Below are 25,078 nucleotides of genomic sequence, written 5' to 3'. Positions count from 1 at the left end.
TTGATTGTGAATCAGCATTGTTTTCTAAGTGCACATTTTAATTTCACAAAAGTTTGATTCACTTGGAATTATATTCTGTTGTTTAAGTGTTCCCTTTATTTTTTTGAGCAGTATAGTATGCTATTAGCCAATTGTTTTCAAGTGAAAGGCCGTCTCAATACAGTTGCATATCTGTGCACGGTTACCACAGGTAATGTGGATTTATACACATGTAAGTGTACAGAAGGTTCATGGAGAAAGGATGGACTGCTCAATCCTTCCAGTGACAGTTCTTTCTATTTTTAAACTATAATGTGAAACATCTGTCCTTCACAAAACCAGCAATGAAATTAAGGGGGGCTGCTGGAAAGAGCCCCTATAGGTAGTCCTATGACCAGTTCCTTAGTGAACGCTGGAAGTTCAGTGAGCTACTAATACCACTCTATAAAGCCCTAGTAAGAACACATCCAGTTTTGGTCACCACACTATAAAAAAGATGTTGAGACTCTACAAAGAGTGCAGCAGACAGCAACCAGGATGATTAGGGGACTGGAAACTAAAACATATAAAGAATGGTTACAGGAACTGGGCATGGCTAGTCTACTGAAGAGAAGGACCAGGGGAAACATGATAGCAGTGCTACAATATTTGAGTGGCCGCCACAGAGGAGGTGGTCAAGCTATTTTCCAAGGCTTCTGAAGGCCAGACAAGGAATAATGGATGGAAACTGAACAAGGAGAGAGTCAACCTGGAAATAAGGAGAAATTTTCTGACAGTGGGAACAATGTGGAACAGCTTGCCTTCAGAAGTTGTGGGAGCTTCATCATTGGAAGCTTTCAAGAAGAGACTGGACTGACATTTGTCAGAAATGATGTAAGGTCTCCTGCTTGAGCGGGGAGGGAGGTTGGACTAGATATAAGGTCCCTTTCAACTCTGTTAATCTATTAAATTCCAACAGATGTAAATAAGGTATTTATGACCTGGATTCAAAATTCTGATAGTTGTCCCTCCCACAAGGTTCTGTGATAACATTTTGGGAATTTGACAATTGCCCCACATTTATGTCATGTGCACTGCCCCATAGTTTACAACATTTTTTACAGGAAACAAGTATTTACTTCTGGCTTCCAGCAAAAACTAACCAATTATGGACAGTGGGTTTGCTTAATGATCGTGAGTCACTTAAAATTAAGCTGACTAGTTTAATGACCACTGCAAAACTGTTATAAAATTGGGTCAGTCACAGGATTGCTCACTTAATGACTGGCATAACTTACAACTCTAATTCCAGGATCAATTCTTGCTCATAAGATTACAATATGATTAGCATTAGTTAGAATTAATTAATTAGCATTAATTAGAATAAGTAGAATTCTCAAATAATAATTTAAAGGAATTGATTTGCAAATACTAGTTATATAAGGAAATCTCATTTGTAATAATAATTAGTGTTGATAAATAAGTAATACTGAACCACAGTTGTAGACCTGGGAAAAAGCAAAGAAATGTGTGCTAAGAAAATAAATTCAGGAGACTATTGTATATCTCCCAAATTAAATCCTAAACTGTAAACTCATATGGCAGGAAGTCAGTGACAGATTATTTAAATGATTTTTTCTCTAGTTTCATTGAATTAATTTGTAATCCAAAACATCTCAAGAAGTTAGTGTATTATGCAAAACTGAGAGTCACAAATTTATATAACTCTCAGCCACTTGTAAAGTTATATAAAAACAGTAACTCAATTAACTATTCTGAAATAAATTTTATTCATATTCCTTATTAATGGACGTATCACCAAAGATCAGCTACTTACATCATCATTCTGCTGAGCTTCTTGCATGACAAATTCCCGTACCATAGATGGGTTATATTCAACTAAATATGAGAATATATCAGTAGCCGCACTACGTACTTGGGCATCATCCATGCCCTGGAAACAAACAAAAACAGATTGTGATGGAAAGGCATGACCTAAAAATTATTTTTCATTGTTTTAATTCGCTTATTTATAATTTCATTTTCTATGTACTGCCTAAGTCTGAAAATACTCTCCATTCTGACAATATTGCAGTTCAAGTTTGTTTCTATGGTTTTGTATAAGACTGAACAAAATGTGTTCCTTGTATAAAAATTTGAGTTTTTAAGGCTTTTTCTCTTTTTTTCTGTTTGCCTGTATTTTTGCTCTGTTCTCTTTTATTTCTTGGTTGACTCATGATAAGACAGAATATAAATCACATATACACTGTAGTTCTACCCCAAAATTAAATTGTTTAGTATTATAGAAGGCTGAAAAAAGATACACAAATTAAGATACCTAGTTTGGAAACTTACTAGAATGACTTCTAGTGCTGGAAGTATGCCCATATTTGACAACGTTTTGAAAAAAGCATCACGGTTTTGAGGTTGTAATGTTTGAGAAAATGCACAAAACTCTTTAAGGAAATTTACCTGAAACAGAGAGAAAAAGAATCATGTTTATCAATAAAAAGAATACAGCAACTATCTTTTTAATCATTTATAAAAACATTCCTACCAATTCCTGTCTTTTCTCTTCATCTGTAGCTTCATCTGTAAGTTGTGCAAATAGGTCTGTTAAGAATTTTTCATCTTCCTATGAAAATAAAACAGAAATAACACAAATTATGTTCACAAATATAAATCAAAACTAAATATCTTCCATTATTCCCTTTGAGGAAACAAAGCACCAGGGACAACTTGAAAGGACAAATATAGTATATATATCAGTGATATGTGTTCAATTTAAAAATACTGTAAAAAATAAATTTCATTTTGCTCTAATAATAATTTTCCACTAATTTTAGAAGTAAAACATACTGTCTATAATATTCATGGCACATACGCAGTTTCTAAATCAAGATATCACTGAGCATCAGAATCTAAGGAACTGAAGTACTAAGATTTAACATTCAATCATTGAAAATGTTTAAGAAGTGACCAGTATCAATTGTCTTTCAAGACATAAGCCATTATATAATAGCACCAATGTTTTTGCAGAGACATTAATTTAAATTATGTCATGCTAAAAATTGCTCTTCAAGTTATTTCTATTATTTTTCTGTGCTCAGAGGATGTCTTAAATATTCTTAGCAAACATAATGCTATTTAATTTTCACTTTAACCAAAATACCTATTTAAAAATATCCAAAGATAATGGTATTTGAATAGTTAAGGCATATTTTAACCACTATCTCCCATTCCTGAAACTAAAAATGGTCCAATTTTAAGGAGTAGGAATAACATTTTCTGAATATTAAATTAAAACTTATTACTATTTCGTAAGGTAACATGGACCATCAAAAGCCAATCCATAATAAACAAACAAATAAACAAAATTAGAACTTTATATATGAATATGGTTTATTGCTATAAGGAAGGAAGACAATGGTCTTCGCTTCTGTTTCATCGTATTTGAGAATGTGATCCTTTTATTCTTTGCAGGTGGTTTATTTTTTTTAATAATTACACATATCATTCCTTTATATGTATATTATTCCAAATACATTCTTATTGCATCTAAAGGTGTGAAATTTCTATTAATACTGTAAAAAAAGTGCCTTTAGTTTTTTGATACCATAGTATCATAAGCCAGGTAAATAAAAATGATGATTTTAAATAACTAAAATTGATGTTTAAAATGTAAATACATTTTTTCAAAATATTATAATTCTTTCTTTTTTTGTCAGATATCACAAGGAGTAAACCAAAATATATTCTACAGATGACCAGTGTCTGGACATGGTAGATACACAACAGAAATCCTTCTACACAATGACAGAAATACAAGGAATATAGAATGTGGAGCATAGATTAGGTAATGAAACAAAGACAATATACAGGCTCAAGAAAAATTATTCTGAATGTTCACTGTTGTTCATAAATAGGAATGCCTACCACAGAAATCCTTAAAAATATAGGTAGTCCTCAACTTATGACAATTGAGCCCAAAATTTCAGTTGCTAAGTGAGAGAGTTATTGAGTTTTACCCCACTTTATGACTGTTTTTGTGGTAGTTGTTAACAAAATCACTCTGGTTAAGTTAGTTACATGGTTGTTGAGTGAATCTAGCTTCCCCGTTGATTTTTCTTGTCAGAAGGTTGCAAAAGGTGACCACATGATTCTGGGACACAGCAACCGTCATAAATATGAGTCAGTTGCCAAGCGTCTGAATTTTTATCACATGACTGCAGGAATGCTGCATTGATTGTGTGAAAAACAGTAAAGTCCCTTTTTTCAATGCACTGTAACTTTGCACATAAATGAACTGTTGTAAGTTGAGGGCTACCTGTACAATCGGCATTGATAAAACTGAGGAACAATTTTTTTTTAGATTATAAACAATGCAAACATAAAAAATAGATAGATAACTCAGGTGAACATCCTCCCCTTTGAAAAAAATACATCTATGAAAAACAATTCAGAAATACATTTCATTAATTGAAATTAATTTTATTAAACCATTATTTGGATTAGTTTTTATTCCATAAACAATATAAACAGGCTTTTTAATACAATGTAAAAGTTGCTTAGTAAGGATGATTCTTCTCTAAACTTATGAAAAAATATCTTCCAGTCATATTTAAACTGGAAATGAAACTGGTTTACCACCTAAAAATTTCTCAGCTTTGCTTCTACTTTAGCATTAAATATCATCATCCAATTATTTTACAGTATGAACATTAATCAGAAAAAAAACAAAATAAAATGCTTCATAAGTCATACTTATAAAATAGACATATACCTTATCTTTGAGGAGAAATTAGTATATACTAAAGAGGGTGTTAAATAATAAGAATGTACTTAATTGATCATCTCAGCAGCAGCTTAATTAAAACTGAGCTTTAATCAGAACAATTCCTATCTGGCAGGTACCAACATATGTATTCACCTTATTACCTTACTATTTAAAATGTTAATTGTGTTGTCTATTAGATAAGTCTCCAAATCTTGGCCACTTTAAGACTTGTGGACTTCAACTCCTAGAATTCCTCAACCTGAGAGTTGAAGTCCACAAGTCTTAAAGTGGTCAAGGTTGGAGACCACTGGTCTACTGTAATACATTATTATTCCATATTTATTCCTATACATTACAGAGCTATTACTTGTTCAAATCTTTATTTTGACTGTCTAGAAATATTTGTAGCATATTAATATTTTCTATTTCAAATCTATTAAAAGCCTCTAATCTTATCCAAGATTAAAGAAGGTAAATAAATTGGTTTTTAAGAATCAAATATTTAGTATTGTATGTGAAGATACTTAGCCTTCCTTTGCCAATATTCTTTTCAAACATTTTTTAAAATAAATTATGACATGTTTAAATAATTTAAGAGCATTTACCTTTTATAAAACTACTTTAAAAACCAAAAAGTAAATACCTTGAAATAAAATCTACTATGATTTAATAAAGCCTTATAGTCATCTCAAAATAACAAAATGCTATAAAAAGCAACGACACTTTTCTACCATATGGTACAAGTCAAATTCATATTATCTTCATGTAAAACCTTATAGTAGATAATTCTGATTTATCAAACTTTTATAATGCTATAATCACAAAGATTTTCTAGTGATTAACAATGTAAATATAAATATGATCTTGGAATAAAATAATATCCTGAGTAACAAATATCTTAAACCAAACCAAGAGAGCCCATGTCCTTTAAACCTGTTATCAAATTCTCTGATAACATACCTAGAATTGATGATGTTACCTAGTCAAGTAATGAAGGCCTTACCTACACTGGAGACCTCACCTACAAAAAGATATTGACAAAATTGAACGGGTCCAAAGACGGGCTACAAGAATAGTGGAAGGTCTTAAGCATAAAACTTATCAGGAAAGACTTAATGAACTCAATCTGTATAGTCTGGAGGACAGAAGGAAAAGGGGGGACATGATTGAAATTTAAATATGTTAAAGGGTTAAATAAGGTTCAGGAGGGAAGTGTTTTTAATAGGAAAGTGAACACAAGAACAAGGGGACACAATCTGAGGTTAGTTGGGGGAAACATCAAAAGCAACATGAGAAAATATTATTTTACTGAAAAAGTAGTAGATCCTTGGAACAAACCTCCAGCAGACGTGGTTGGTAAATCCACAGTAACTGAATTTAAACACGCCTGCGATAAACATATATCCATTGTAAGATAAAATACAGGAAATAGTATAAGGGCAGACTAGATGGACCATGAGGTCTTTTTCTGCCATCAGTCTTCTATGTTTCTATAAACATATATCCATCCTAAGATAAAATACAGGAAATAGTATAAGGGCAGACTAGATGGACCATGAGGTCTTTTTCTGCCGTCAATCTTCTATATTTCTGTTTCTATGAAATATCTGCAAGCAATCAACCATACCAAGAACTTATAGTTCAACCCTGAGCTTCATATATTTTTATCTATTAGTTCTTCAATACAACTTATCTCAACAAGTATTCATAAAACCATTGTGGTTGATATCTGGTTTTAAGATCTGCTTCTCACCTCCCCAAAACAAAAAATTCTCAGCAGCTCTGAAAGTTGCATTTCAGGTCAATTCCATTTGAAAAGGATGGTCCTAAAAGTACTGCAAGCTAAGTAGATGATCAAAGATGGTCCGCTCTACAGTATTTTAATGAATAGTGGTAATGCATAGTAGAAATGATATTTTTGAAGGAAGAAATATTATGTTCTGAAGTACATATATTGTTGCTACTGGCAGTGACTGATACCTTTATCTGTTCTAATGCGGTTTAGTCAATACTGTACTTCCTTTGAATGTTAGGTTATGATAGAACATGATTCCAGATACATTGTTATGAAAACAAACTTGGCAAGTTTAACTAGAAGTGATTCACATTTTCTGGGCCACATCAGCATTTGGGAAGTGCCACTTTCTATCAACTGAAAGCTTCAGAGGCTGCTCTTGATAAAAGCGCACTGTATTTGCACTCTGCTCTGATAAAACACATTGCATTCTGAAATAGCTTGGATTCAATCACTCAAGATAGTCCCTGATTGGAATATAACAAGGAGGCAATAAAAAGCATTCCTGCCTACTGCTACCGCCTCTTAGACACCAACAAACAAATCCAAAAGGCCCATAATGGTATTCTTTGGTGTAAAAGAAAAGCCGAGCTGTAATGTCAACAGATTTATAATATTAAACTGTCATTGGATGAATAAGAAGAAATCAGAAGTCTCCCAATTTAGCTTCTGTAACAGAACAACCAGGGACAAATGCTAGCAATGTGATATCTAAAGTCTAAATCACCTTGGGTACCAAAAGGGTGTGCATGTGCGTGCCCACACCCATAATGCAATGCCCTCCTCCATGCATGCACCCGAGTCTTCGGAGAGGGGCGGCATACAAATCTAAGTAATAAATAAATAAATAAATAAATAAATAAATAAATGCACACAATCCTCCGCAGTGCCCCTCACGCATGCGCACAGGCCTCACTGAAGCCTTTGGACTTCTGGTAGGCCTGTTGGGCCGTTTTTCGCCATCCCCAGGGTTCAGGAGGCTTTCCTGAAGCCAGGAGAGAATGAAAACAGATGAAAAGAAGCCCAAAAATCAGCTGACCAGCGCACACATGTGCTGGAGCTGACATAGGGCAACACCTTGCATGTCCTGGTACCACCTGTGGCACCCATGCCGTAGGTTCGCCATCACTGGTCTAGGTCAAGTGTGCTCTAAGGGGATCAGACTGATCACATCTATCTACAGATCAAGTAGAACCAAGAAAGTGCTAGCACTTTCCATCCAGAACTCTAAAAATATCTAAATCAGAACTGCTATACAGAATAGCAATAGCTATACCATTTCACAGTGCTCTACAGCTCTCTCTAAGCAGTTTAGTGTCAGTATATTGCCCCCAACAATCTGGGGCCTCATTTTATCGCCCTTAAAAGGATAGAAGGCTGAATTAATCTTGTGCCAGTGATTTGAACTGCCAAATTTTAGGCACCCAGCAGTCAGCAGAAAATGCCTGCAGTATCACTGCGCCACCAGAAGCTTATTCTCTATTGTCCAATTCAGAGAAAAGGATAAGAACCAATGGATTAAAACTACAAGGAAACATTTCAATCTGATGGGATTTCCTTTATGCACTGTCTGACTGTAGAAGAGACTGCCACACAAAGTTGTCAATTGTTCTTCAAACAGAGGCTGGTTGACTATGTCTAGTGATAATTTAATGGATCTTGCACTAAGCAGAGTATTATACTATACTTCAGCTATATGAATCTACTGATTATTTATCATTTCCATTCCTGATTAACAATTTTTTAAAAACCTTGAATGGAATGAGACAATTCACCATGGTCAACTTGCCAGGGACAACTCACCATAAGACAATTCAACAAATACTTAATGTTCAGAATTGAACATTACAGAACCAACAGAAACATGGTCAATAATAATAATAACAACATTAAATCAGTCTAGAAATAGAAGAGGTACAGTAAGTTTGAAGATAATGTGATCACCAATATTAAAACTAAATGAAATGATTAATTCAGCACTGATTTGTCCCAGTGAATCGCCCCATGGCAAGCTGGCCATGGTGACATGGCCATAGCGAGTTGTCCTAGATCAGGGGTGGACAATTAATTTTGCCATGGGGCCGCATGAGAAATTGGGGTGGCTTAAGAGGGCCAGACTTTAATTATTTTTTATATTTAGATATATGAATTTAGGAATTGCTTATCTGTTTTAATAAAATTAGAAGTATTGATGATAAGATATGTAGAAGGCGATACTGATTTGGATTAATGCATAAATGGAATTGAATTTAGAATTGTTTGGGAGATTAATGATGTTAATGATTTTTAATTGATTGAAAATAGAGAATATTTAGATTTTTTTTCCTTTTTTCAAATTGACTGAAATTTAATATTAATAATTAAGTAAGAAATGTAGATAAGTATTAATTGGCTAAATGTTAGATGGGTTGAAATAATTTTTAAATTTGGGGTTAGTTAAATGTGCTATTTAGAGGGGGAGAAGAAGTCTTAAATTCCTATATGTTTATGTTTTGTTTTTAATTTTCTTTTGTTAACATCTGATTGGCTATACAAGGTTTTATTGGTTTATAGAAAAATGTCTGTCTCTCCATTCATTTCATTATTCCTCCTTCCTTCCTTGTTCCCTCCATTTCTCCTTTCCTTCCTTCCTTTCCACTTCTCTTTCGCTCCTTTCTTTCTCTCTCTCTCTTTTCATTGTTTCTCATTCTTTCCCACTAGGTCTCTCTCATTTATGTGTATTTCTCCCTCTCCCCCTCCTTTTCTCTTTCATTTGTTTCTCTTCCCTTTTTGTTCTCATTTCTCTCACCTTAATTTTGGGTGGGGGGGTGCAGCTGCGGTGACAGGCAAAGAGCAGTTTTCTTCGGGGGGGCCATGTGTCTCGGGGGGGGAGGCTGAGCGCGAGCTTTAAAAATAAAAGCTGAAGGAGGCCAAGGCAAGAGCTCCGGTTTGGGCAGCACCATCACCGAGCAACAGGAGCGACCGCCCCTTTTCCCCCCATAGATACACACACACACACACACACACACTCCTGTGGCACTGCCCAAACCAGAAGTCTTGCCTCGCGCTCCCTCCACCTTTCTCTTTAAAGCTCGCGACAGAGTGCTTAGCTCCCCCCCACCCCGGCACATGGCAGGGTGCAGAAGTTTGCCGAGGCAGAACAGCTGTTGGGCGGTGAGAAATGGCACCGGCTCCACTGCACAGGGTTTTTTGCCCATGCCGGCCACAGACAGCGGGTGGGGCGGATGCAGCCCGCCCCTTGCCCAGGTCTGTCCTAGACCATCTCTAAAGCTTAAATATACCACTCCCCTCCCCAAATCTTATTTGGAAAGAGCATGTTGGAATCTTTAATATTTGCACAAAAATCTTTCTTTAAAGAGAGCAAAATCCATGCATTTTTTCAACAGGTGTATTAATTTGGAAGATTCTACTAATGATTAATACAAATGGAAAGCATGTTGTCAAAGCACATCTCTAAAACAGCTGCTCAAAGAACCATATCATTGATAAATCCTTGATAAAAAAACCACATCCTTCAGAAAAGTGAGTGCAACTGAACAACAGTGCTCATGCATAGAAGATGCTTTCAGTTTTTGCTATGGCAGGTGTAAAAATATCCGTGTTCTGCATTTTTTACTTAGAAAGGCCCAAAATATATTATATGTATTACATTATATATTAAACATTCTCTATTTGTATAAGGAAATAAAATATTTCTATTTAGCATTTTAAGCCTTGCAACTGTCAGCAACCTTTGATGTTTTATAGAAAAGCAAAAATATTTCAAATTCAAACTGTTCTGAATTTCAAAGCCTGGTGTTGGTGGATTTGGGAGGTGGTTCAAATTAAAAGCTAAAAGTTTCAAGGACAAAATTCTTCCAAAATTATCAAAACGTAAAACTGCCCTGTTAAAAAGTGATTTTACGTTCAAAACAAAATAACAAAACATATACAACTGTTCAAATTCAAAACTATTTTCTCCACCCTATTCATAATACTTATGGCACTTTGTTGTGAAGAATGTGTTGGCAGCATTAAATACAATATTAGTTTTAACAGTAGGGCTGGTGTAAGGACCACCTGTAAATGAAAAAAAAACTCAATTTAAAAAAATATCCAGACTTACCTGTAACATACCAACTATTTCTACTTTATTAAAAAATATGAATGAATGAAGAGTAGACAACATGTTTTCCTCAAATACTGAAGGTGTAGGTAGAACCATATCTTGAATATACTGTACTCTGTACGTCTGGTGTATTTTTTGTTTCAGCTCTGGATCAGATATTGGAATAACTTCTTTAAATTTTGCAGTTTTTGTCAGAAATTCCCTGTGTTTCCGTGACTGTGATAAAGAAGGATCATATTCTAGACATCCAATTACATCCATTATACATTCTTCAGAAAACATGACTTCAAAAAGTGCAGTTCTATTCAAGAGGAAGATTCCCTTTATAATTTCATACAAATGATGTAGTCCTTCAGTATTTTCCAAGTCCTCACACACATGAAAAATTTCTAAAAGTTTTTTTATGTAGCCCTCATTTTCAAGTGCTAAAGCAAGTTTTTCACGCCGCAATGGGGAAGGCAGTGAAGATGCCACAAGTTCTGCAATCTCTTCTAATCGGTTTAATTCACAGGATGGTAACTCTAGACCGGGAGATGACATATCATCAAAACGTTCCTCTTCAGATTCATCCACCAGATCCTGAGTAATGTCCACTGAAGGGTCTTTACCCTGAACCTGTTAAGGGAAAGAAAACTATAAAGTACACAATATGTTGCTAAATGTCTACAAGCATACAGAGATGTCATATACAGTATTACAATAAAATGTTATTTTTAATAGAATTGAGAATTATAGATCAGCATCAATAAATGCAAAATACAGCATATTAAAAATTAAATACACTACCAAGCACCATAGAACAGTCATGAATAAAGGAGTTCAATTACATAAAGGGCTATGATGTTGTAGCTAGTATTTCCAATGAATATATATATATTAAAAATTAAAGATAACAAAATGCTTAAGAGGGGCATTGGTCTTACCTGAACACCTTTTTTTATTTTGACTTACAATATTTCTAGTTCAATATATTCATTGAACTGTTGTAAATTGCTTTAAATTGTCCTAAATCAAGATTGCATATTAATAATTTTTAGTTTTCAGATGGTGACAGAGACTTCTATTATAAATTGATGTTTTCTACTTTCCTGATCTATACAGATATTCCACAAAATATGAAAGGTCATTTAAGGCCGTGGTTCCCAACCTTTCCTGGCCCGATGGGGTGGGGGGAAAGGGGATTGTCCCTCGCAAGTGGTAGGCAAGTGGGCAAAGGTGTACAACCTCTCTTGCTATGAGCCACTTGCCCCTTGCACAAATTGAGCTGCCCATGTGAATGTGTGCGCCTGCCACTCATGCAAATGGAGATGTGCGCAAGACAGCTCACCCTATATGTGTGGCCCAGTTCCAAAGAGGCTGCAGCCCACTAGTGGACTGCGGTTCGGAAGTTAGGAAGCCTGAGTTAAAGAATATTCAAAATAATTTCAGACACACCACTATTATATAGAAACATAGAAACATAGAAGTCTGACGGCAGAAAAAGACCCCATGGTCCATCTAGTCTGCCCTTATACTATTTTCTGTATTTTATCTTAGGATGGATATATGTTTATCCCAGGCATGTTTAAATTCAGTTACTGTGGATTTATCTACCACGTCTGCTGGAAGTTTGTTCCAAGGATCTACTACTCTTTCAGTAAAATAATATTTTCTCATGTTGCTTTTGATCTTTCCCCCAACTAACCTCAGATTGTGTCCCCTTGTTCTTGTGTTCACTTTCCTATTAAAAACACTTCCCTCCTGGACCTTATTTAACCCTTTAATATATTTAAATGTTTCGATCATGTCCCCCCTTTTCCTTCTGTCCTCCAGACTATACAGATTGAGTTCATTAAGTCTTTCCTGATACGTTTTATACTTAAGACCTTCCACCATTCTTGTAGCCCATCTTTGGACCCGTTCAATTTTGTCAATATCTTTTTGTAGGTGAGGTCTCCAGAACTGAACACAGTATTCCAAATGTGGTCTCACCAGCATTCTATATAGCGGGATCATAATCTCCCTCTTCCTGCTTGTTATACCTCTAGCTATGCAGCCAAGCATCCTACTTGCTTTCCCTACTGCCTGACTGCACTGTTCACCCATTTTGAGACTGTCAGAAATCACTACGCCTAAATCCTTTTCTTTTGAAGTATTTGCTAACACAGAACTGCCAATACAATAGTCAGATTGAGGATTCCTTTTCCCCAAGTGCATTATTTTACATTTGGAAACATTAAACTGCAGTTTCCATTGCTTTGACCATTTATCTAGTAAAGCTAAATCATTTACCATATTGCCGACGCCTCCAGGAATATCAACCCTATTGCACACTTTAGAGTCATCGGCAAATAGGCAAACCTTCCCTACCAGACCTTCCCCTATGTCACTCACAAACATATTAAAAAGAATAGGACCCAGAACAGACCCTTGTGGCACACCGCTTGTAACCTGACTCTGCTCAGAATACTCGCCATTCACAACAACCCTCTGGTGTCTATGCTTCAGCCAGCTGCAAATCCATTGAACTATCCAGGGATTAAGTCCAATCTTCACTAATTTATCTATCAGCTCTTTATGTGGAACCGTATCAAAGGCTTTGCTGAAGTCCAGGTAGGCAATATCCACGGCACCACCTTCATCCAACACCTTTGTGACATAGTCAAAGAAATCAATGAGATTAGTCTGACATGATTTGCCTTCAGTAAAGCCATGCTGATTTGGGTCCAATAAGTTATTGTTTTTTACGTGCTGATTTATCCTCTTTTTCAGTAGAGTCTCCATCATTTTAACGACAACTGATGTCAAGCTAACTGGCCTGTAGTTACCAGCTTCTTCTCTACTGCCCTTCTTCTGGATAGGCACAACACTTGCCATTCTCCAATCCTCAGGAACATCTCCTGTTAACAAGGATTGGTTAAACAAATCAGTCAGGGGGGTAGCAATGACAGATCTGAGTTCTTTAAGAACTCTGGGGTGGATGCCATCTGGACCCATTGCCTTATTTATCTTTAATCGTTCAAGTTCTTCTAAGACATCGGCTTCTAAGATCACTGGAGCTGAATCCGTACAGTTGGAAGCAATGCTATATCCCTCTATAGTATTATTTTGTAAGGTGTCTTTTGAGAAAACTGAACAGAAGTAGCTATTGAAATGGTCAGCGATCTCCTTATTCCCATTAATGCATGTATTTTTCCCGGTACTAAGCTTCGTGATGCCGCAGTTTTTCTTCTTCTTATCACTAATATATCTGAAGAAGGTTTTATCTCCCTTCTTTAGAGATTTGGCAATTTCTTCCTCTTTTGAGGCTTTAGCAGCATATATTATCTGTTTCGCCTCCTTCTGTCTCATTTTATACACCTCCCTATCAGCTATACTTCCAGACTCTTTATACCTCCTATAGGCAGCCTTTTTTTCATTGACTATAGTCCTTACATCATTGCTAAACCATAGCGGTTTCTTCTTCCTTTTACCTTTAGTTATTTGTCTTACATACAGTCCAGTGGCTTTTAAGATGGCCTTTTTAAATACAGTCCACTGGGTGCTCGCTCCTGCCATTTTATCCCTCCCCTTTAATTCATTATCTAAATATTCCCCCATTGCATTAAAATTTGTTTTTCTGAAATCCAATACTTTGGTTGCATTATAGGATTGCTCACAATGAGTTTTTACATCAAACCACAAACATAGATGGTCACTGCAACCTAAATTTTCTCCCACCTTGACATCTGAAACCCAATTCCCATTTGTAAAAACTAAATCTAGAATATTCTCCCCTCTAGTTGGTGTCTTAACCAGCTGTGCCAGAGCTGCTCCTGTAAAGGCCTCTACTATATTCTTACTTTTGCATGTAAGGGCACTGGGGATATTCCAGTCAACATCAGGCATGTTGAAATCACCCATAACCACAATATCTCCCTTTACTGCCATTTGGGTAATTTCATCCACCATCTTGTTGTCATATTCCTCAGATTGCCCTGGAGGCCTATAGATCACCCCAATTCTAATGACAGAACCGTCTTTATTTTGCATGCAAATCCAGAGGGTCTCTAGATCTTGACATGTATTTTGAATTAGTGTTGTTTTTAGAGTTTCTTTAACATAAATGGCTACTCCACCTCCCCTTCTCTCTATTCTATCCTTCCTATACAGTGTATATCCTGGTATGGATATTTCCCATTCATTAGAATCCTTAAACCATGTCTCAGTTATGGCAACCAGGTCCAAATTATCTCTAGATATTATGGCCATTAATTCACAGAGCTTGTTGCTCAAGCTTCGAGCATTCGTGCACATTACACGAAGAACATTATTTTCATTATTAGTTTGCCCCTTATCATCAACAACTACATCTATTTTATTTGCAGCTCCCTTTTCATAAGCTTCCAAAAACTGCTTTATCCTCATTGGTCGGGGACAGAAATCACCCACATCAGTTACATCTCTGTCCCCTTTACCTAGTTTAAATGCCTGTCCAAAAAAGTTCTGAATTCCTCACTGAGTACCTGGGTACCTCTGTATGATGGATGCAAACCATCCCTCTTAAACAACTCCCTATTAGACCACCTACTGACATCATGACTTACATAGCCAAAACCTTCAGCTTTACACCACTGCTTTAACCACACATTAAACTCTATGATACACGTTGTTTTATCCTCTTGGCCACAAACCGGTAACACCTCTGAGAAAGTCACTGAATCTGCTATTTTACCCAGCTCCACACTTAGACATTGAAAATCTCTTTTTACTACATTGACATTTCTCTGGGACAAATCATTTGTGCCAAGATGCACCACCACATCAATGTTATTACCTTTACTCACAGCCTTGACAATGTTTGTAATCCTCCTCCTGTCCCTGCTGGCAGTGGCCCCTGGGAGACACCTCAGCACCTTCACCACGTCCTTACTCTGTCCCAAATCAACACCTCTAACAGTCGAATCACCCACAAGAAAATGTGTCCTCTTTATATTTCTACTAACTGCACTTGATGGTTTGGTGACATTTACAACAACTTCCCCTTTGAATATCCCCTCATTCTCTGCCTGAGGGGCCTTGCTAATATCTCCAACATCCTTACTATTTAAATCCGCATATACAATTATGATTGCTCCCAGGGATGCTGCAGCATCCTCTGCCTCTCTCACCCCCATCCCACCTCAGCAGGACTCCACAGCAGTGTTCCCTCTAATTTTTTTTTGGGGTGGGCAGAAAAGTATAGTGTCTGAGCGGCAGTCCCTTCGGGACTGGGCGGCACAGAAATATGAAATAAATAAACAAACAAACAAACAAACAAAAAACCCGCCCTGTTTTGCCTCAGAGAATTTCAAAATAAAATACTGTACTGTGTGTCTATAACAGTGAGCTCATAATAGGGCAACTCTATCAATATCAAAATGCCACTTAAATAGTTGAGCTAGTTTCAAACTAGATTTTGATTTTCTTTCTCTCTTCCATACTCCCATTCTTTTTCTTTCTCTTTCCCTTCCTCTCTTTTTTCTCTCTCTTCCTCTCTCTCTCCTTCCCTCTCACTCTTTCCCTCTCGGCTTCTGGGCAGGTTTGGAAAACTCTTGAGTTGATGATGATTTTTAAGTGAGCGATTGCTCACTGCTCAGCTTAGAGGGAACTATGCTCCACAGTACTTGGGCTTGCTCTTGATACGCCCATCACTCAGTGTACTTACCTTTTGTAGCTCTCTGCACCTTGTGTTGGGGAAGGAATGTCCATGGTCACAAAGCAGTGACTTGAAAGGAGCCACCATTTTGTTCTAGTTGCTTATGGACAAGGACAAAATGGCAGCCAGCAAACAAACTGCTTCATTCTGCAGTCTTAACAATATTTGCACAGCACCGAGAAAGCTTCTGCATGCTGCAGAAAGCTTCTTCAGTGCTATGCAGGCCTTGTTAAAACAGAAGAACAAAGCAACTTGTCCCCAAGCCACATGGCAGCTATACAAATACGGCCATTTTGTGGCCAGGACAAAATAGTGGCCATTTCCAAAATTGCAACCAGCAACTGTGCAAAGAAGCAATCCATTTTAGAAACCTTGGAGTTCTTCAAAAGACCTTGGTCTCTTCAGCCTTGAAAGATGGCGTTTAAGGGGTGACTTGATCGAAGTGTATAAAATCATGCATGGGATAGAAAAGGTGGATAGAGAAAAAGTCTTTTATTTTATTTTCTCTATCACACAATACTAGGACAAGGGGGGATTCCCTAAAGCTCATAGGTAAGAAAGTGAGGACAAATCAAGGGAAATATTTCTTCACCCAGAGGGTCGTTGGTTTATGGAATTCACTTCCAGAAGAGGTCGTGACAGCTGTCAATAGCTTCAAGGCAGGATTAGACAGATTCAGGGATGCCAAGTGTATTGGTGGTTATTGAAACGGATGTCCATGTGCCGCCTCTATGTTGCTTGAGGCAGGCAGGATTCCCTTGAGTACCATTTGTTGGGGGTCAGGGGAAAGGAAGGGTCTTGCCTTCTCTTTCTGCTCAAGATCCCCATGGACAATTGGTGGGCCACTCGATACGCAGAATGCTGGACTCGATACGCAGAATGCTGGACTCGATACGCTTTGGCCTGATTCAGCATGGCTCTTCATATGTTCTTATGAGGGTGTTTGGCCTGGTGGGATAAGAATTAGTCCTAAGATTTGGACAAGCCTGATGGGAGAGGAAAAAGGCCTTTGGAGACCCTAGGGGCGGAAAGTAGAGTAGGGAAACTTGGGAGAATGAAGGATGCCTTGGGAGGGCCACAACAGGTGGGTCTGGACCTGGGCTAGACCTGTAAGGACCTCCTCAACTTGAATTGCATTTAATGACCTGCATTTTCATTTTATGATTTATTGAGGAAAGTAGGGATGGGGATCATTAGGCAAAATGCTTCACTTAGTGAGGTGTAACATGTGACCATAATAGGCAGGCTCCATTACAGTTTTTTCTCAAGAACTACCTATATATGCAAAGCTAAAAGCTCAGATTAGAATATAAACATTTGCTCCTGATATCTTAGTATTACTTATTTTGTAACTTAAGAATCTGCTTGCACCCCAACAATATAAAACAGTGGGTGCCTTTTTTATTGTACTTGTCCATAATCAAGAAGTCTAGATGCTTTGTTAGTAAGGCTAGGCAATACTTTGAATTTGTAGAAGAAATCTGTTTCAGAGCAAAAAGGAACATAAATATAGCACTCATCTGGAATTTATTGAAAGAGCTGCAAATAATCTCAGGAAAAGATATATTTAGCTTAAGGAGCTATAGATGTATGTGGTTTTCTTCCCCTGGTATTCCCTAAACCACTTTTTTTCATTCAAGTCAAAAGTGTTACATAGCAATATTATTTAATCTATTTAAACTAGACAACTTTAGTCTAGTTACAACTCCTCTAGATTATAATTACAATTCTGAAAACACAGTGTATGAATTTCTAGAGGTGAAATTTTTGGGAGAAATGGAGATAATTATTTAGTATTGCTAATTGCATTAATTATGGCAGATAAACGCTCAAGATACACATCTTACCTGACATATTTTTTCCCATATTTCATCACAACCAGCCTTTTCTTGAAAGCTAAGAGCCAGGTCATAGTTCTCCGCTTCAGACCACACAATCAGCGTGTCCTTTAAAATTAATAAATATATGCATATGTACATTAGTATTTACTAGAGCTGTAGTCAATCAAGAAATGCAAAGCCAAAGTTTTATAGAACTGTTCTGGGTAAAAATACTACACATCTGGTAACACCTCCTCAAGAAGTGGTCTCTTTTTGTGGAGTCACATGATAATCCTACTATGCATTTGAAGTAGGGAAGGTCAACAAGCTGCTTCAGAAGAGACACAAATTCAGAACCAGCCTCTTCTTACCACAATGTGTATTTATCAGGATTACACTTCAAATGAGCATAAAAGAGCATAAAAGATTATCTAAAGAGAAGGACCAGGGGAGACATAATAGTAGTGTTCCAATGTTTGAGGGGCTGCCACAGATACAGGGTGGGGTTGTCAAGCTATTTTTCAAAGCACCTGAAGGCCAGACAAGGAATAATGGATGGAAACTGATCAAGGAGAGATTCAACCTAGAAATAAGGAGGAACTTTCTGACAGTGAGATCAATCAACAAATGGAACAGGTTGCCTTCAGAGGTTGTGGGAGCTTCATCACTTGAGACTTTCAAGAAGAGACTGGACTGCCATTTGCCAGAAATGGTGTAGGGTCTCCTGCTTGAGCAGGGGGTTGTACTAGATGACCTATAAGGTCCCATCCAACACTGTTAATCAGTTACTACAATAATTAGCTTCCTAGCTACAATGTGCAAAGAAATGCATATGTGTAGCACAATGACAATATTAATACAATGTACCCGTAGCATGTGAAATTTTACAATTACTTGGTTCATTTATTTAAAACTGATTTTATAGCAATATCATAATGTTTTGATGGCAGATGATTAATTTTATGTTAAAACATGCTTCATCTGATTCTGAACATCCATTCTGAAAAAAAACGGCATGTTATCATAGTATTTTTTCATATCATAGACACATTCTTAACTATCATCATCTTAATTTATACATTCTTAATGTAATAAGACATCCCTTAATTATTTTGATTTTTTTATTGCTTTATACTCCTCGATTTGGGTGTTGCATTCAAAACACAGGATAATAATTCTTCCTATTTTATCAATTGCAACACACATAGCCATTATAGTAAAAAAAATGACTTTTAGTTTTGTTTCATTCTACTTCTCATTCACAATTAATTTATCAATTTTGACCCATTCTTTATTTTTAGTGGAATATCAAATGACTCTAACGCTTGCTACACATTTTTTGATAACGCTTACTCAACTTTTTTTCTTTAGGTATTCAATTATAATTTTAACAGATTGATGAAGTTCAATCACCAAAAACATGGTGAATTAAATTAAAATGTAGATAACTTGCTATTTAAGGTGTTATAAAGCTGCAAATAAAATTTATAAGATTCAAGCCTCATACAAATACTGAACAAGCCAGTTTAAAGATGACAAAAATGAATTTCAAACCACAGCTATAACATGTTTTTTGTCCTGAGTTTTATTGAAATATAGATGAAAAATTTACAAGTTTCTTTCCAAATCACTATGTAAGTGTAGTTTAAAAACTTCTGTGCTAGCCTCACATAAAGACTGGGTATATAATTACATAGACAATTTCATTACTTCAAAGCCTTTAAAAAATATATTTCAGTAGCAAATTTATTATAAACACACACCATAATTTGTGTAATAGGGATGTATCTTCTCATGTGCAAGGAAAAAAGTTACAAGTTTTCAATCACATTTGCAACTATACTTTTATGTATCAATAAATATTTTTATCAAACTACAATCAAATTAATGTTAAATGCAGAAAAACACTGCAGTCTGTTTAAACTTCAATGGAAAATTACAAACTATGTCTGCACAGAATGAAAAAAAGAGAAACGGAAGGTAAATATATGGAGCCAGACGCTTGCCTTATCATAATATATATATTTAAATAGATTTTTTTAGGGCACAAAAATATGACAGAAAAAAACACAGAATAAAAATTATCACTAAATATAACCCTTACATTCCTCTGATGTAACATAGGAAGGAAGAATGGACTGAATTCTCCCTAGAAGTATCTGATAACACTAACAAATCAAATTGCATCTACGGTAAATTAGAAGGCTATATTCCAGTGACTGAGAAGAGTTTTTAAAATTTTCATAGCACAAACATTTCTGTAATTACCAAACCATTAATGAGCAACTGCATTTACTGTTGCTAATCAAACATCAGAAAACGTATTTTCAATATCATTGAAAATAGATTCATAGCACAGATAAGAATATTTTGTCAGTCAACTTGAAATCTATAAATTTGAAATTAACTTGACTCATAATGACTTTTGTTTGATGTTCTGTTTTAACTTTAATAAATTGTTGTAATTTTATTTTATCAAGATAAAGTATAGAAATTCTCCATCTTGATTATCATTACAATTCATAAAGAAGTACAGTGGTACCTCGAGATACGAGTTTAATTCGTTCCGGACCTGGGCTCTTAAGTCGAGCAGCTCTTATCTCGAACGACTTTTCCCCATAGGAATTAATGTAAATAATTTTAATTGGTTCCAGCCCTCAAAAAACTCACAAAGTTAGTCTAAATTATGCAGAAAGACATGTTTTTAATGAAGAAATGTACATGTACATATAAATGAATAATGAAGTTTTTTTCACTTAACTTGTAAACATTCTTAAACTTTTAAATTTACATATGTTCAACTTCTCTGCCACCCAATCCTGTAGGACAGAGGTCCCCAACCCTTTTTGCACCAGGGACCGGCTTTAAGCGATCAAGAGAGGAATGGGTGAATGAATCGACGGAGGGTGGGAAGGAAGGAAGGAAAGAGGGAAGGGACAGGAACAGAGGAAGGAAGCAAGGAAACTTATGAAAGGGGAGAGTAAGAGAGGAATGAGTGAAGGGAGGGAGGGAAGAAGGTGGGAAGGAGAAAGAAAAGAAGAAATAGAGGGAGGGAAGGTAAAAGAGAGAAAGAAAAAGAGCAAGAAAGAAAGAAAGAAAGGACAGGAACAGAGGAAGGAAGCAAGGAAACTTATGAAAGGGGAGAGTAAGAGAGGAATGAGTGAAGGGAGGGAGGGAGGGAAGAAGGTGGGAAGGAGAAAGAAAAGAAGAAATAGAGGAAGGGAAGGTAAAAGAGAGAAAGAAAAAGAGCAAGAAAGAAAGCTGCAAGCCCCCCCCCCCCCCGAGCCCCCCAGGCCAGCTGCAACCTTTTAAAACACGCGCGCCGCTTCGCAGCTGTCTCCTGAAGCTCCTTGGCGCTTGTATCTCGAATTTGGGCTTGTAAGTAGAACAAAAATATCTCTCCCCTCCCAGCTCTTATCTCGAGTTGCTCTTAAGTAGAGCAGCTCTTATGTCGGGGTTCCACTGTAATACCAAATATCTTCAATTTTTTAAATTAATTACCGGTATAAGGAAATAAATTGATTAAATTATTACCTGTTGCTTCTGATAGGCAGTATTAGAGTTGATCTTGGACTCCAAAAGGAGAGAACCTAAAGAGTATGGGGGGAAATGCAACATTTATTAAAGAAAATTTATTATTTATTAAACACATTTATTATGGCTACCCAATTTGCATATAGGGGATTAAAGGAAGCGTATAATGTTCAAAAATCCACCACATAAAAACCCATGAAAGCCTCATCCCACCTCCAAGGAAGAGCAACACAAATCAACCATTTGATTGGTTCCATTTCCAATTGTGCAGCAAATTTTGTGCTCATAAAACATATTTTAAATGTATATACCATTCTACAGGGAATGCTTTAAAATTAAAATATCTATCTATTAATAGATATCTATCTATTAGTAGATAACACGTGCCTATTTAAAGTGTAATTTATTATTTATCCTATATAGGAATTGACAATGATTAAATCAGGCTATACTGTATTTAAAATTAAAGCATCAGCTAGATTGGATAAACAAAATTTTTCAAGTTATCATCCTGGATGTGTTTTCTAATAAATATTCAATATGATAAAAACTATGTGAAAAAATCCAAATGGATTTTTTCCACACATGTTGTAAGCCTTTGGAAGGCATAAACAGAAAGTGTCATTATAGAATCAGAAATATAGGCAATTAATGATACAGAAATAAATTAAGAAAAGCTAGTACAAATTTCCTAAAAACAGTCCCACAATTCTATTTTTTAAGCCACGTTTACTAGCCCAGTCACACTACTGAACATGAATCATAATCATTTAAAAATATTAGATGGCAATATAAACTTTCCAGTTTTGGAAATAATTCCAAAAGATTATTTCCCAGACAACTGAAACTTCTGATTTAAGGTCAGTGTTTCAGTCAGAAAAAAGCAACATTCTGTATGCAATACAGAATATTTTCTCCTACCATTAGCTATAGTTTTATAATTTATCAAATCAGTGGCTCAAAAGTTTTTCCCCAATCTGATATCACCCAGATATGATGGATGTACAATCAAGAAATCTAGGAACTGTAATCTACAGCATCTCTAAGCACCAGATTATACTGTATTTGCTTTCACTTATAAACTATAAAATTTCAATGAACTCTGGGTGGTCTACAAAAAAATATATAAAAATAGCTAAAACATATTGGTAAGGTTAAATAATAATTGAAAGATTAGGATGGTGGCAAAATGAAAAAGTATGTCAAACAAAGACAACAATGTTATTCCTGAAACTGATTCCCAGTACAGTGTTCCCTCGATTTTCACGGGTTCGAACTTCACGGAAAGTCTATACCACGGTTTTTCAAAAATATTAATTAAAAAATACTTTGCGGGTTTTCCCCCTATACCACGGTTTTTCCCACCCGATGACGTCATATGTCATCGCCAAACTTTCGTCTGCCTTTAATAAATATTTTTTTAAATAAACTTTAATAAATAAACATCGTGAGTAATAATCTGAATGGTTGCTAAGGGAATGGAACATTTCAATTTAGGGGTTTAAAGTGTTAAGGGAAGGCTTGTGATACTGTTCATAGCCAAAAATAGTGTATTTACTTCCGCATCTCTACTTCGCGGAAATTCGACTTTCGCGGGAGGTCTGGGAACGCATCCCCCGCAAAAAGTGAGAGAACCCTGTATAACTGACATTGTCAGGGCTATGATAATATCGCTTTTTTAAAATACAATTGTATTTTAGAAATAGAAACAACACTGAGTTTAATCACAAAATAAAGTTGCTTTTAAAGTTATTTCCTCAAAGCTCAACTAGAAGGAAGTTTTGTATTGCTAAAATGTCATAAAGTTAATGGTTAAAATATTAACACCTTCGCCAATAATGGTGTGTTTAGTTATAATGGTTACCTTAGTACACAAAGATAAAGTTCACTGAAATTGACATGGGAAATCAAACATTTTCACAAAATACTAAAAACATTTATTTTATATCTTTTAATATAGAAATGGAGCAAGTATTTCAAAATTATTCAAGTAGTATACTTTTTCTTTAAAAATCTGCTCCAAATAAGCCTGAAATAAAACTAGGGTGAAATTTCTTATTATAAAGGGTTAAAGTGGTTTTACTGCTTTACAACCAGAGGAGGTGAGCTATAACAAAATGCACTTTGACAACAAACCTCTATCTCCTAGATGGACTGCATTTTGCACTGCACTGGTTTGCGAGATAAACAATTAACAATAGGTAAAGTATCACAAATTGTTATTTTGAAAGAATAAAAAAAAACCAAAAAGGAAACAAAAGCCCCAAACACTGCCTTGACAGCAACCATACCCAGATGAAGTAAGTACCTGTTTCCCCCAAAATAAGACATGCCCTGATGGCAATAAGGCCAAGCACTTATTTCAATGTTTCAAAAAATATAAGACAGGGTCTTATTTTTAGGGAAACACGGTAGAGGTAACACCAAGATTAACTTTAGACTAACAATTAAGAAGCAAATACTATTCCAATCAAGAAGTTACCAACTCAGACAATTTAACAGTAAACAACAGCTTAATTAAGGAACCACCAGGAACCCTCCCATCAATCCTGACAGGGCAAGGACCTAGAATATAAAAAAAGCAAACTCCACTCCATTGTAGAACATTATCTTTAAGCAATGAAAACTACTTAAGCAATGAACCTTAGAGAGCACCAAAGATTTTACTCCTCATTATTTTATTTTGTTTTATCATTATATCAGCCCTATATCTAATGTTGCTAAATTCTATGCCACTGAAACATGCTGGATTTTTCTAGTCATGAGTGAGGCTACTTGTGTAGGTCTTTGTAACTTGCCACAAAGATGCTGATTAGGTGAAGAGGATACATATGGTTCCTTTGTATGCAACAGATTGCTCAGTGATGAGGAATGATAACAATAGTGCATGTTTACATCCATGCAAAAAAACCACCCCACCCCCCCATCTTTAAAAATTATAGAACTGTCTCAAATATCTGATACTCTTTTTTTACAATAATAAAGCGTGCTCCTTAATGGTAATGATTAAAATGACTGCCTAAACTCGATGTATGAATCATAGGGCTAGAAGGGACCCTGGAGTCTTCTAGTCCAACTCGCTGCCACAGAAGAAAGTTTAAGTAAAGCCAAGCTCTCTTTACTTAATCCATAGTAATTTCCTATAGAGCTGTCATAAAACTATAAGGTCTGGACCAAAGGTGCTTTTCAAGAGGCAACTGGACTTCCAGAAAGTCCAGATGCCTCTTGAAAAGGCATCTTTGGAACAACCATGAACGGGATGACTGAGAATCTCTATAGGCACATAATGTGTGGAGTAGGGGTGGGTTCTAACTTACATCACTACCGGTTTGTTTTCTCCCGTGCTACGTGAGTGCGCCACATGGGCGCATACATGTGCACTGGGGGGGGGGGAATCCAAACCTTTTTTTAAAAAAAGCCAAAAACAAGA

At 36.0% G+C, this 25,078-nt stretch overlaps 1 protein-coding gene across 1 annotated transcript in view; it reads right to left on the bottom strand.

The window, feature by feature from the left end:
- The window catches only part of PPP4R3A (protein phosphatase 4 regulatory subunit 3A), a 42,692-nt gene that overhangs the window by 14,235 nt on the left and 3,379 nt on the right, over window positions 1–25,078 (bottom strand). The window contains exons 2-7 of the mRNA XM_070753626.1: window positions 21,649–21,704; window positions 18,142–18,240; window positions 10,636–11,253; window positions 2,516–2,593; window positions 2,314–2,430; window positions 1,796–1,912 (exon numbers count right to left, since the gene is read on the bottom strand). Coding sequence (XP_070609727.1) covers window positions 1,796–1,912; window positions 2,314–2,430; window positions 2,516–2,593; window positions 10,636–11,253; window positions 18,142–18,240; window positions 21,649–21,704 — 1,085 coding nt within the window. The remainder of the gene's footprint in view (window positions 1–1,795; window positions 1,913–2,313; window positions 2,431–2,515; window positions 2,594–10,635; window positions 11,254–18,141; window positions 18,241–21,648; window positions 21,705–25,078) is intronic.

Source organism: Erythrolamprus reginae, chromosome 1, assembly GCF_031021105.1.
Source record: "Erythrolamprus reginae isolate rEryReg1 chromosome 1, rEryReg1.hap1, whole genome shotgun sequence".
NCBI lineage: Eukaryota > Metazoa > Chordata > Lepidosauria > Squamata > Dipsadidae > Erythrolamprus > Erythrolamprus reginae.
The sequence above is the reverse complement of the archived record's forward strand: the minus strand, read 5'-3'. Positions and strand labels throughout refer to the sequence as shown.